General features: G+C 37.5%; 1 protein-coding gene across 1 annotated transcript in view; it reads right to left on the bottom strand.

The window, feature by feature from the left end:
* The window catches only part of LOC108365434 (uncharacterized), a gene marked incomplete at its 3' end in the record, with an annotated part of 85113 nt that extends 77998 nt beyond the window's left edge, over window positions 1-7115 (bottom strand). Inside the window, exon 1 of the mRNA XM_017619449.1 lies at window positions 6864-7115. Within this exon, the coding sequence (XP_017474938.1) occupies window positions 6864-7115 (252 nt within the window). The remainder of the gene's footprint in view (window positions 1-6863) is intronic.
* Window positions 7116-15466: the final 8351 nt, after the last annotated feature.

The raw sequence follows: 15466 nt of genomic DNA on the forward strand, positions 1-15466 counted from the left end.
CAATATTTCGAAATTTAAGGACGCTAATTTACTTAAAATTTATACACCCCGGCTTATCGTGTAGCGGTAGTTTTCGGAAAGGTGGAAAACATATATTTAATAATTGCGCCGGGTATTTAATGTTCGGCTCCGCCCGAACTTAGACTTTCTTACTTGTTTTCAATTCAATTTTTCCATTATATTCTTCTTTGCTTATCCTTTTTGATTTGGTGTCCTCTTTTGACTTTTGGGCATAGCCTTTTTTATGTCCGTTACTTTCTGCAATGACATACGTATTTATGTTGCACCTAGTTCCTTCTTGCAGTCTTCTAGTTTGTGGGTGCTATGTATTATTGTTTCTGTCGCTGTTGATTTTCCGTAACTTCGAATTCTTTCTTGATCGTGGTACTTAGTTAATATTTTTTTCTTCTTCTATTTCCATACTGAGCCCACAGGCAACCGCTGTTAGAAACATTTTTTTCTATTTTTAGTACTGTTCGGACCTGGGATCGAACTTTGGTCTTACCGAGTGGAAGTTCGTACATCTAACCACTTCGCTGCACCGGCCGGCTTTCTTCAATATATTATAATATATAATTTATAATAAACATTTTTATCGCATAATTATTTCTTTTATTATTACCTTAGAGCTAAAAGAAACATCGAAATCAGTTCCTTTCGAGAGTTGTAAGTTAAACTCTGGAAATTTTATGATTTCGTAAAAAAACTCCTAGTGTAATACCTTCACCCACTACCAATTGAAGTATTTGTTGGTGAGTGGTTTTGTCATTACATACAAACCTTTTAACAAAGTATGAATAGTTTATTTGTTATTTTATGTTAAATATTTTTTTTTTAATCTTTTTCACCTGCATTTATCTTTCTAAATACAACCAACACACCATTTATAGCCAACTTTCTTTTAATTTTTCACTTGCAGGCAACGCGCCTTAAAGATAGAGAATATCAGGTAAGTGCTGCTAAAAAATTAAATAGAATTTAAATTCTCTTTTTTTAATTTGTTAAAATGCTTCATAAATAAGCCAAACTCTTTAAAATGTTGTGCACTGATTTCTTGCTGTGTGCTATTTTTAAGTGCCCAAATACCCTCCCAGACAGAAAGTAATATGCTGTGACCACTGCACTAAGGAGCACTTTGGCGGCTAAAATAGACGAGACATCACACCGGAAATAACACAACAACACGGGGGGGGCAACTACTTAAATAGTAAACATGTGAAACAATGTAGACGGACAGACCGGCAGCAGACAAGACAGCACACCGCACAAATTTGGCAGCTACAGTGGCGTGCACTTTTAAAGCGAATCTGATTGCTCACGTAATATTACAAAAAAAAAAAACATGAAATGCCTCACTCGACGAGTGTTTTTATGTGACAAGCAACGAAGCGTTTAACAGCAGACGAAAGTCTGCATTTCTATATGCTTGATATTTGGCTACTGGCATGGGAGCGTATTTTCTCAACTATATGCATTTACATATATTCACATGAATCCCGCCAAAGCGGGTCAACCAAGCAACCAACATGCCCAACCAGTTTCCGTCTACAATAATTTGTAGCTATGTATTTATTTGTTTGTTGCACCTGACGTTGCCAATTCGTCTACAAAATGCTAATGCGTCACTGAACAAATTGTTTTCTGAATTGAAATTGAGTAGGAGAATGTTGTGAGAGCATGTGAATGGTGTGATTTCAACAAATCCAAAAGAAAATAAATTACCTTGCAAAAAAACATGAACAACGAATTAAGTATGCTTTTGTTGGTTTTAAAACCAAAAGAAAATACTAGTCAGTGGAAAAGAAGTTTAACGCCAAAGAGGTGTTAAATAAAAAAAATAAAAAATCAAAACTGAAGAAAAACAAGCCGCGACTGCCGAGTACTCATGAAATTTAATATGTAAATATCTGTGTTCCGAAATGGCCCCGAAAAATTGCTGAACTGGTTCCGAACTATTCTCTTAATGATCTCGAAAAAGTCCCGAACTAGTGTCGAATAGGTCACGAGCTAGATCGCAAAAACTCGTGAACTAGTTTCGAAATGGGCTCGAAGTTTGGGATTTCTTGGGTCCCGAAGAAGTCCCACGAGAAAAGGCCAATCAGCAATCCAACAAGTTGTCTGCAGTCCCATCTGCTCAATGAAAGCAAATACGTATGTAATAAGCAATACCTTCTGAAATTGTAGACAACATGCATTTTGCCAAACTGCAGTCGTTCGAAGCCTCCGAGGTATTGCTAAGTGAAATGCCTCCCAGTTTCTGCTGGCGCCTTCGATGGCCGAAGATTATGGTGCTACAACTGATTCCGAAACCAGTAATACCTTGTCTGAGCGCCCCCTATGTAGGTATATGGTATGATGTTTCACTACCAAGTCCTCCAGACTAACCTGGCCCAGAATAAAACAAGTTCGTTATATTTTCCCGCTCTATTTAGTCGAGACTTGCAGTGGAAATTATGGGCAGTGGCTGGACAGTGTCTTAAGTGCAGCTTGGCTATCGTTACAAATACCTAAACTCCTACTCAGCTTGGCCTACCGAGGTATATTCTCCAAAAAAAGAAGTGAAGTTTGTCCCCATTAGCTTCGATAGAGATGCTAGACTTTGTTCCTGTATCGGGTTTGGACCGATCAACATAAACTCTACAACGTATGAGCCCGGGCTTGACTTTCGGGTTAGGTAGGCAGGTAGGTAGGTGTGGCTATCACAGCCACGCAGGTACACACATAGGCCAAGAGTTGAATGTCCGTTGTGATACCACGGCTAAGAGTTTTCACTCCCCCTTGTTAAACCATTTTTAAGCCTTGCCGAAACTCGTCAAGTCAGATGGCTATTTTTATGCTGGAACCTATTACTGCATACTACTATGTTTAGGACCCCGGCGAAGTCGGTCAAAGTCTGTCCGTTGTTGGTCGTTTCGTCATGGAGGATGAAATTTTCACCAAAGACCAGTTCCTTCCCCTCTCTGGCATTGAAGTCGCCAAGCACGATTTTGAGCTCATGGCGGGAGCAGCGCTCCTTGGACGCCTCGTCCTTCTCTTCCGTTGGAGCATGGGCACAGATGAGCAAGATGTTGAAGAATGTCGCTTTGATGCGAATTGTGGTTAGTCGCTCGTCTACCGGATTGAACGAGAGTACTCGGCGGCGGAGTCTCTCTCTCCCCACAAATCCAACACCGAATTTGCGCTCCTTTACATGGCAGCTGTAGTAGATATCGCAAGGGCCCAGGCATCTCTTGCCTTGCCCCGACCAGCACATTTCTTGGATGGCGGTGATGTCCGACTTAGTCCTTACGAGGACATCAAACAGCCGATTAGAGGCACCCCTGCCATTAAGGGTCCGGACATTCCAAGTGCATGCATTCAAATTGTAGTCTTTTAAACTTTTGCCGTGGTCGTCCTCAAAAGGCGGAGTCTCATCCGAGGCTTCGTTGTTCGTCTTTACTGGAAATAGTTTTTACGTGGTGGGTCTCAAACCCAGCGCACAACCAATTGCTGGGATATTCCGCTATTATTGGCCTGAATTCTAGGTATTGGTCCTCGGAAAGCTCGAACTCAAATCCTCTAGATTCTAGACTCTAGCCTACGGTTAGAGTTTCAAGGCAATATTTATAAATTTAGCCATCCAAATAAAGAGAGACTTAGGGGATTGCTAATTACAGCAGCGTTTTTTTATGGATATCATACAAACATACATACTAACATAACTCAAAGACCAGACCGTTTTGTGCTTTTGAACCAAAAACAATACCTAATAAGTTTTAAAGATTTTTTTGTATCAAAACTTTATGAAAACACTTGATGTGAGTATACGTTGGGGGTTAACTGCGCACAAGTCAAAACTTAAAACTTTTCTACATATAACGAATGTAATTGAACATTGATGCGCGCATTCGAAAAAAAACCCGTTTGTACACCAACACATCTATTTGCTCACTGTAAACATTTTCTTATTGTCATTATCAAGCGAAAGTTTCACAATGTACATATTTATTGTAGTTTCTAGGCTATTTGAATGGCACATTTGTTGCCACTTTCATTTCTTCCCGGATTTACCCCAAGCACTTTTCCTTTCCTTACTTTTACTCAAGTATGTATAAGCCTAATGCATATCAATACCCAGCGCGGCGACATCTTTACGAATTCACCCATTTATTTGCTAGTCCGCCAAGTTGGCTGGCTGCTTGCTTGTCAGTTGGTCGGTCGGTGATATTTGCCTTCTGACTTAAACGTACTTATTTGTTTATTCTATTTTTGCTATTGTCTGGCCATCAGCGCTGTAGAGCTCATTCATTTTTACGCTGAAATAGGCTTTTTCCCCGCTAGCAGGTCCCCTCGTTGCCGTCGTTTATGCACTTTTATCTGTCAGCTTACGGATGCACTCGACATAGTCGTCGTAGTACTTATCGCCGCCAATGCCAAAGTTTTTTGTTTAGCTCATTTACAGCCCCTACAATCTCTCTTTGGCCATCACTTTGTAACACATTACCACTTACGTGCATAGAATGTAAGCGCCCAAGTGTTTACCAAACAAAGTGGGGGGAAAAATGTGCAGCGAACAGAAAAAAAATTAGCAACATGCAACGTGCAACATGCATGCGAACTTACATACTATGTATGTATATGGATATACGTATTTGTGTTTGTGTTCAAATATGATGCGCCTGCATCGTCGCCAGTGGCGGTAGTTAATCTATTGCTAGCCTTGCGCTTCTTTTCGCCACAACGCTCGTAAATCGGGTCAAAAGCGTACACACATACATATGTATGTATAAGGAAAAGTGTTGTGGTAATTAAATTGTTAATGAGTGGCGTTAACGACTTTGTTGGTGGATTTTGTTGATGAAAAGTAGGATGAGTGCAAAAGTGAATTTAATTTTTGGAGAGTAGCGTGTGAAGGCGCCGAAAGGCGTAAATATGAAATGAGGCATTAATGTGATGTACATACATGCATACATATGTAAGCTACTGTATTTGGAATCAAATTTTATTACGCAAGTTATATGAGCTAATTTTGGGATTGACGTAGTATGATGTATTAAAATGTTAAATTTTTTACGTTAACTAATGGCGTTTTCTTCTCTGCAAAAAATGTTGCCTCTGCACTGCCCTCTCCTAAGTATTTGTGCGAAGAGGGCACAGACAACTTATCCTCTAATTTGTGTTGCATGCGCCTTGATGTTATGTGTCGTAACTTATGACTCAAATAAAAGGACCAAATATATGCTTACACGCGTGCTGAAGAGCCATTAGAGCTTAGGAAAAAATCTTTTAAAAGAAATTAAGTGAAAAAGTCATTCCAAATTTTAGGATTTTGCGCATAACAGAAATCTAGTTTAGCTCCACTTGGCTTCTGCTTTGTAATAACTGAATTCACGCCAAGAAAAATATGGATTACGAAATTTCAAAGATCTTCTCCGTGATAAGTTTCGACACAAAGGGGTATTTACACCGACACATAATTCACTAATTGCTTAATGTGCGTACAAACTAACAATTTTGGACTAGCTCAGGACTATTTCAGAATCAATTTAGGGCTAGCTTACGACTAGTTCAGGACCTTTCGTGATCATTTCGGTATAAGTTCAGTATTATTTGAAGACCATTTTTGGACTAGTTCTGGACAATTTCGGAACTATTTCAGGGACATTTCTGATTCAGTTCGGTATAATTTTGGGACTAATTCGGGACTATTTCAGGAAGATGTCGGGTCTAGTTTGGGATCATCCTTGCGCTAGTAAGGGACCAATAACCGCGAAGTCTGTTCTGCCTTTTCCAAATTGGATAAAGAAGCAAAGCGATTCTTTTAAGGAATTTTACGTTGATGACTCCGCTTTACTTATATGAAAAATTAATCTAAACATTAATCTGAACATTTACATAAATAATAATATGTAGGTATCATCGAAATCAGTTCCTTTCGAGAGTTGTAAGTTAAACTCTAGAAATTTTATGATTTCGTAGAAAAATTACCAGTGTAATCCTTCACCCATTACCAATTGAAGAACTCGTTGGTGAATGGTTTTGTTATTGCACACAAAATTTATTATTAAGTCTGTTGTGCAAATATAGTGCACCTACGGGTTTGTTAAATTGCGAAGTTGAGTTGTCAGAAAAGTGTCAAACAGCTTTTTCGAAGTTCGAATTTTCTCCCTTCCTAATTTTCGGGGAAAATGCTACTCCCCGGGAGCTAGTTATATGAGGATTTTTTTTTTTTATCGGGAGAAACAAATTCCCGGAGAACAAGCTGCCCGGGAGTATTAAGGATTGGGCTATTTGTCTTTTATTTCATTCCTGAGGAGACCTGGTGGTCTATGTATAATAATTTTTATTATTCTAACACCTTTGATAAGAAGAAGAAAAAGAGATAGACCCATAAAATATTGGAGCCAAAATATTAGAGAGACGAGCTAACCTGATTAAGCCCTTATTCTCTTAGTTTTTGAAATATCTGAATGAAATTTGGTACGCGACCGTCATTTTATAATGTACGAACTATTTGTCGGGAACGACAAGATCGGACCACTACAGCAAACATCAAATAAGAAAATCACACTGCATACATAGACTATCGTCGGTAGCAATGATTTTTATTTTTTAAATAATATTAAAAGAAATCATGTTTAATATTTATTTTTCTGTTTTTTATTGCTTGAAAATGATCGGTACTTCTGAGTTTTACTCTTTGCCCAGAAAAAAATTATTGATTTTTGTGTATTTTTTTTTCAAGCAATGTACACAAACGCTTCAAAATTGGAGATGCAGCTAAAGTTTAAGAAGAAGATAAAGTTGGAGATGTTGATAAAGATGAAGATGTAAAAGAAAAAGAAAATGAAAATGCAAATGAAAATTAAGTTATCCGTCTTCACCCTCAGCTTCGTCTTCGCATTCGTGATCGGCTTCGTGCCCACTTTCGCATTCGTCTTCGTCTTTGTATTCGTCTTCATATTCATATTCCTTTTCGTGCTCGTTTTCGTGTTCATCTTCTTATTCGCCCCCTTTCTCGTCTCTGTGTTCATATTCGTATTCTCGATCGCCTTCGTATGCACGTTCGCTGTCGTGTTCGTCTTTTTATTAACCTTCGTGTTTGTGTTCGCCTTCGGCCTGGTCGTCGTAATCATATTTGTCTTCGTCTTTGAATATTTCTTAGGTTTAGTCTTAAGTATTAGTCCATATCACATATTTACTTTTAACTGAGAGCGCCAGTTACTGCCGAAATTCGACCGTTTTTCTAGTATTTTAAGACCCTTGGAGAGGTTTTTTAACTTAGCATGTCGTTTAACTTATAAAGTACTAAATTACTTACCAGAAAATATCCTGTTTTGGAACTAAAATATGACCACCAATTTTTATATCTTTGAAGGCCTTTGGATGACTTTGGAAGGGCTTGGAGTTAGCCCGATACATTCCAGTTGTCGATAATTTTCAAGAACACTAAAATCCGATAGCTCAACAAAATGTTATAGATCGACTAATTTCGATAACATTTGATAAATTTCGATAACTTTGCATTTCGAGGACTGGGCAAATGTCTACAACTCCAAAATGTGTACATCTCGATATAAAGCGACAACTTGTCAAACTTTGGATTAATTATAACTCTATATTTTTCAAAATCGATCGATGAATTTCGATGACTCATTTCACTATGGTAACACGATAAAATTCGATAAGCAGTGATAACTCGATGTATATCTAAAATTCCAAAAACTTCGATTCGATAAATCTACAAATTTCAGTAAATCTATAAATATATCGACAGCTCGAGAAATTCAAAGAACTCGATGCATTAAGATAACTTGATGACTTTCGCATCCAGGGCAACGAATAGAGGTTTGGTTAAATAGTCAGAGACTTTTTTTTTGTAGACCAGTGTAATCATTAAAACTTAATATTTTTGATAAAAGTTATAGCCATTACAGTCCCACATAGAACTGAGTATTTAGACATTTCACTCTATAACTCATTCACTAAAGCAACTAAGAGCATGAAATTTCTAACTATTTTCTTTTATCCCAAAAAGAAAGTTTACCGAGGACATCATCAAGATCGGTGCCCTATGAGGTATAACTCTCATACCACTGATTGTGCAGATATAAGTTTTATTGACAATATCCACTACTCAAATGTCTAAGGTGCCTTCGACATATATGTACTTCCTATTAGCATACAATTTTTGGACGTCCTATCGAAAATTTTTGATTGATAAAGGTTTTTAGTATTGAAATCTTATACATACATATGTACGAGAGTTACATGTCCATATGTATATCTACATATGTATTTACTTCGATTTAATGATATCCAACACCTTTCGCCTATTAAATACTTTGACGTAATAGATTGTGCCAGTGGGAGTACATCACTTATGCAGCAATATTAACCATAACTTTTCCAGTGAATAAAGACAGCATCTATGCGTAACATTCATTAATCATAAATCCATTTACATATTGGACAAGGCCCATGCTGCATCATTTCAAGACCAATCAACAGACAATTAGCACCCACAACACTATATCATTTACGCAACTGCACATGCGTACATGGCATACATATATAACAAATGGAAACATTTGTAGATATGTAGATATGTACTTTGGAGTAAATTTGTATTGAATTTGGATGACTGCTTTACTACGGGTATTACTGCTGCTGCTGCTGCTGCTGCTGTTGTTGATGGTCATGTAAATCAACGCAATCAGCTGTTAAGTGTGGTCGATTTATTGCGGCATCACGCCTATTAAACATCAAAAATCAATGTACCAACAACAACTAGCGAACCATCAGCTCCATTACAAGCATTCCTCTAAAACGGGAAGAGGAAATGTAGATGAATGCCTCAGGAGAATTGCAAGAATGCGGCAGAAAAAGACTATGGAAAACAATGTGTGGGTAACTAAAAAAAATAAAGAAATAAGATGTAAGGAAGGCTAAGTTGGAATGGCAATGCCATTGTATTTATACCCAGTTGATGTATTTCTTGGTTACCAAACAAACACCGTAGTGATGAGAATTCATTGTGGATGAAGATGAAAGAAAAGACGAAGATGAAGGCAAAGATAAGAGATGATTATGAAGTTGAAAAAGGAGATGAAGAGAAGGTTATGAAGATAAAGATAAAGCTGAAGATGATAACGAGAATGAAGATGATAATAAAAGTAGTTTGAAGATTAAGGTGACGTTAAATATGGAAATATATTTTAAGATATATGCAACGATGAAAACAAAGCCTAAGATTAAGATGAATATATAGATGAAAATGAAAATGTATGTACAGGTAGATGAACATAAATATTAAGATGAAAATGGAAATGAAGATGAAGTGAAGTAGGAGATGATGGTGAAGATGAAGATTAATTTCTTCACACATTCAATTTTTTTTTTTCAATTCCCTATCGAGCCAAAAGTAGCAACTGTTGCCAAGAGTCTGAAGGTTAAAATTTTTGTTTGTGTTGTTGCTAGGTACATTAAGTCATTCACCATATCAAAATTGTAACTGCTGACCGTGTCATGAGTCCTAACATGCAAACAAGCGTTGCCTGAAGGTATTTCGTCTAGCTCTTGTCCTTCACAAGACTAACCCCCTTTGCTGCTTTCTCTAAGCTGCAAAAAGCTGCGTCATTCCCTGGTGTTGATACTAACGACGTGAATACAATTAAGTAGGCAGCAGTATCGTTATTTTAATGTACACATCATTTTTACGAGATAGGGTTTGGGGCACCTTCCAAAAATTTTTCCTCCTGCCGAAAGAGGTGTTGTACCAAACTTTACGGTTCTAAGTGTAAAATTAGAGGATTCTCATGTTGCTCATATTTTACTCTAGAAGCAGTGCGTACAATGTACATACTATATTATGGTGATTTCGTTTCTAGCAAAAAATGTCGCCTTTTGATTGTCCCTTTCTCTTTTCGTGTTCGATTCTAAATTAAAGGAAAACGGTGAGCAAATTTTTTGTTCGTTTCCTAAGATGTCACACTCTTGTATGGCAAAAAAGGCACATTCTCTGCCCTGTGAAGCTTTGTCAGGGGGGATCGTTGCCCTGAAAATTAGATGGTTGTTTAAAACGACAATATTATGAAATGCGTCAGCTAGACAAGGAAAAGAAGGCAAAAACATGCTGTAACATCAAAAAAAATTTGCACCGGGGAAGAGCAAAATTTTTTGGCAGAAACGAAATCACCATTAAACAAACAAATGTTTAAGAAACCTAAGAACATTTCGAATCCAATTTATGTAAAAAAATATCACCAGCTCTAGTTGTCATGGCAACAGTAGGTTTTTATAAAAATTACCAATATTTTTGCCAGTTTCACAGCGATACAGTAGAACATTTCAAGGTCATTGAGCTGTCTGTATTGCTTACAATTTAATGTGGGTATAGATATTACCAATATTAAAACTAAAAAAGCTTAGGGGGTGTCCCGTTCTCTAGCATGACATTTTTTACCCCTTTACAAAAGTTGGACCACTCTAATATACATATGGTGACGTTACGATTCAGATTGGCTGCTCCTCGTATTACACTTTCCAATATCAGAAGCCAAACGGAAACTTCGGAACTTTTTTGATCTCGAATTCAGTGCAAAGGTTCTTCCGAATTGGTATGGAGCTATCAATTTTAGATTGGCTTATCTTAAGATCTCACATAGACCAATCGTTGGTCCCTTGGTTTTTGTTGTTCGTATTCGTTTTTCGTGGATACCAAATTTAGGTATGGCAACTTGAAGGCAGCTTCTCCTCATTGCTACCAAAAACGGCTGAAGAATTGACAAAATTTTTGCATGTCGATTTGCTTATTTACAGCCTTTTCGAGGATTTAGCGAACTGTGAAAATCTGGTCAATGGTAGGCCTGAAACCACAATGATATGGCTTAAGAGTGGCTATCGTTTAGTACCTTCCGAGAAAAATAAATTAGACTGGTCCTGCGATAGTTGCGCTCAAAATCTGGTGCATGTAACCAACCAAAACTTTGGCACTGGTTATGAACGGCTTTGTCCGTATACTGCCAGCTTATATTACATAGCTTTTATAAGGACTCTTTATATACATTTTATATGAATGTTCCTAGAGCAGCCCCCAGGGGGTTCCGCGTAAGTGCAACTACAGGCTTGACAATCTCGGCGTACCCAGTCAAAGGCTACCAGTCCTGAGTCGGTGGAGGCTCAACTGATAGAAGTCTATGGCTTTCGAAAATCTTGCCAGAGTCTTAAACCCAGTACCACGGGGAACAGATGTTTCGGAGTGTGTTCGCCGGCTAGATTGGCAATACTTTCTGTGCCTGTGTGAGTTGCACAGGTTGAGCGAGTCGGGCGAGTCTGGCTAGTTGAGCTGGTCTGGCTGGTCTGGCTGGCGAGCATAACTCCGGTTGGTATTTCTGCTCCTCTATAAAACTGTGCATATGCGAAACAGGAGACCTCCGGTTTCTATAGAATCCATTGTAGACGATGCCAAGGCTTCTGACGGCTGTCATCCAATCAATGCTTAGTAAGAAGCGCTACGAGCTTGGCGACATCAGATGAAGGTATTCCTAAGAAGTTGGGTGTTCTTATAGGGCTTTACACGGACCTAAACGGCAGCCTGACGCCATGCTTCACCTGTGATCTGATTTCTTAAGATTATGGGGAAACATTTTCTTAGACATAGGTACATGTGTATATATTTCCGATTGGTCCTCGTCAACCACTTCGAACTAACAACTAAGTGCATTAAAAATAGTTCTACACTGCTAAAGGCCATTTTAACGACTTACCGACTTGACCGACGAATCAGTGAAGATAAAGTTAACAGGCAGTCGGGAAAAGGGCCCTTAAACAGCTTTAACTTTGTTGTGAAGGAGCCAGAGCTGTAATAGCGACCCGGCTGTTCGTAATAATGGCGGTGTTGTCGTAAATACTCGCAAAGTCAATCAGATGAGTTTATCTTATTAATTCCTGCGATTCAAAGAAAACACCTTCTCTACTACGGTGTTTCACAATAGAGACATCGGTACGTATCTAGGCGAAGAAAACCCCCGAAGCACCTATAGAATTTTATTACAGACTGTACACTTCGCATATAATCGGTCTCCATTATGTGGAGAAGAAGTTCCATTTAAAAAAAAAAACAAAAACAATGTTCTCCAATAGCAACTTTTCAAACAAAGAGTAGCGAGTTTCAAAAACATTTTCATTGCTGATAGAAACTTACAACAAATGGATAACAAACTGTATGAAAAGACTTTATGCAATCATGCATTGGGTCGGAACAAAAAATACTGAAGCACCATAATAATTTTCTGTTCTTATTTTTCTGCATTTCGGTATCTATTGCGGTCAATTGCATGCATAAATCACAGACAACAGCTAGCGGACAAATGGCCAACATTTCTTCTTTCGAGCGCAGCATCCCAATAGGCCACAAACCAACTAAGTAACTGAAGCGCAAAAAGTGAGATAGAGACAAAGGCAATAGTGTATATGTTTGTATGTATGTACATACGCAGCATTTGTATTTGTGATGCCAAATCGGATTGACTTTTATTTAGTGGCAGCCAAGGCAGCAGCTGCCACTGATGTTAACCATAACTCTTAGTGTGTCCGAACTGTATTTCATGGCATTTTGCAATCTCGGTGTGCTTGAGCTGACACACAGTGACTGACGGCTACTTGAACATTTGGCTTGCGAATACTGTGTGTACCTATACCAGTACAATATCAAGCGCCGGCATTCATTTTGCAATTGAACCTACTATATAAATATATGTACATATATAGGTACATACATACATATATCAAATATCAAAATCATCAAATGTTACAAATACTAAGCGCAGCAAAGAGATTGAACAGAGCTCCACAACTTTGTCGTTGCATTTATTTTAGCTATATAGAAATGCTTATTTATAGATACACAAATATGTATGCACTATCAACAACAAACTATGGCTAAGGCGGTAGCTAGTACAAATAGCAGCAACATTTGCTTCTAGCCACAATCCAGTTGCTGCTGCTGTGGTACAACATATTGGGAGGCATTGCTCGTTCAAGTAGGGCTGTTGACTGTATTGTTGTTATTGTTACTTTGCTATTGTAAATTTTTTGAAAGAAAAAATTGTCTACAAGCTGACGTTGCTGATGTTGCTGACAATGCGTCAATTGCTTGCTTGGTTGGTCAGATGCCTCGACTGCCTGGCATTGTTCGCGTGCTGATAGCTGATTCCTTGATTTAGCTGCCGGCTGCTGAATGCGGATTTACAATGTTCACAAAGATTTCCCATTTGAGATAGCATAAAAATAGTTTAGCGCTTGAGTTTTACATTGAAATTACATATTTTTATATGCGGATGAAAATGCATTTAAATTTCCCGCGGTTTTTTATTAACTGACCTTCGCTTTAATTGCTTTGCCTTAACTCTTTTGACTTGGAGAGGTTTTGAAATTATGAATGTTTAATGGATTTTGCGGGAAAATTTAAATTAAGTAAGAGCAAAAAGTAGCAGTTTTTATTAGGTTGCTTAATTGAATTTGTAAATTAATATGGAGCTGGTTCCCAGCATTGTGTCGCACGCACTGCCCGCAAAAGTTTTCTTTAAGAAAAGTTAAATAAAAAAAAAATAAAAATAATAAAAAATAATGTAGGTAAATTATAACTTATAAAATATATTTTTAAGGAAAACCAACAGATATACCTTGGTAACTCTTTAGCCCAAATATTAACCCCTTCACTACCAAGGGACCATTCTTTCCAAAGAGTTTTTCCACTAATAAGGAAATAGTCGGAAAAATCGTTCTTTCTTAGCTGTTGTTATCATAAAATTTGCGAAAAATTATTTTTCCAAAACTAAATTTTTTTTTAATATTTTTTATAAAAATAAATAAAAAATGTTTGAAAGAACTTTTTAGAAAAAATAAATTATACAAAAAAAAATATCTGTTAGGGAAATTTAGTATTACTTAGAAAATATATATTTTAAGAAAAACAAATAGACTTCGTTAACTGCGTATTTATTAACACCTTCAGGATCATTTACTCCATAAATAATGAAATACTAATAAGGAAATACTTTTTTTTTTCTAATTTAACTATTTTTATCGTAAAATTTTAGAAATAATTATTTTTCAACAATTTTCATTGAGCCGTTTTTAATGAAAAAACTATTGTGGAAAAGCAACAATAATTTTGAAAAAAATGGTAGAAGTGATAGCTATTTCGGAAATCACCACATTTCCTCATCAGACTTCTTTCAGTAGGATTCGATCCGACGACCCCAGCTGACTCAGCCAGTTGCCTACGCACTGTGCTAAGTTCGCCTTATAAACTGTTGTTGCTTTTTTTCACTTTTTTTCATATGAGCCAACTACAATCAAGCGCAGCTGCATTTCTGAATACAGCCTTATTTCCTTTTTTGTTACATTTTAAATCAAAACTAGTACATATTTAGTCAACCTAAGCAATAACTGCAGCAACCCAAAGAACATACTTCAATTTAAATATTAGTATTAAAATAAATTATATATTTTTATAAATTTTAGAAATGCTGATGGCTTAGGCTAGATTGGTGTAGCACTCGGTGCAAATAACCAAATCACTTAGACCTTGAAGATCCATTGTCTAACCACGCAAAACTGGGGAACCTCAATGACTATTCCTCATGGAACCATTTTGAAGCTCTTATAAATTATAGGACTGGTTTTATTCCTAAACTGGAAAATTTCCTAAGATAGTTAAAGAAGTGCCTACCTAAAAAGTCTGATCTGCTCTTGGTCAAAGCTGGACAACTGCAGAAGAAGTACTCTACGGTTTCTTCCTAATTTTAAAGAGTGCCTGCCAAATAGCCAATGACTGGTTACACAAGCCGTGACCATCGCAATATCCTCTCTTGAGAGGCTGATCAACTCCTTCGTCCTTTTCTTATCTACATACTTGTGGCCATAGTAGCCTGGTTGTGCTCGTCGGGATACTCGCCTTAAATAGCTTATCGAGGGTGGGTTTAGGGGCGGAGTAGTAGTAGCGTGACCGAACCACCCATCTTTCCATAGCATCATACTTTTTAGTCTGAACGCCGAAGCGGCGGCCAGGTTTATTGCGGGCAAATTGGTTAACACTTCTTGCGCTTTATTTAAATGCTGATAGACCACCCTACTAAATATACACAACAGCCTACATGCTCGAACGAGTTTTCTTCCTATTTGTACGTTGTAAGTTTTTGAGTTGAAGTTGATTGTAAATTTTGATAGCTTTGCTGGTTACAATGTTGCTGCTGCTGCTGCCGTTGCCGTTGCTGTTGGCAACCATATCTCTCCTGCTGCTTTTGTAACTGTAAGCCGATGACGATCTGCATCAACGACATTCCTGACTGCCTTTGTGGTCGTTTGCTTCATCGATGCAAAGCGATATAATGCTTTGAGGCAATAGTCTTATTAAATAGAGTACCAGCGTCGACCTTTTCTCTTAGTTTGGTTTTACACTGTTTTTACTTGAAGTATGTAT

The sequence above is a fragment of the Rhagoletis zephyria genome, unplaced genomic scaffold, assembly GCF_001687245.7.
Source record: "Rhagoletis zephyria isolate East Lansing unplaced genomic scaffold, Rhagoletis_zephyria_1.1 Rzeph_scaffold_01868, whole genome shotgun sequence".
NCBI lineage: Eukaryota > Metazoa > Arthropoda > Insecta > Diptera > Tephritidae > Rhagoletis > Rhagoletis zephyria.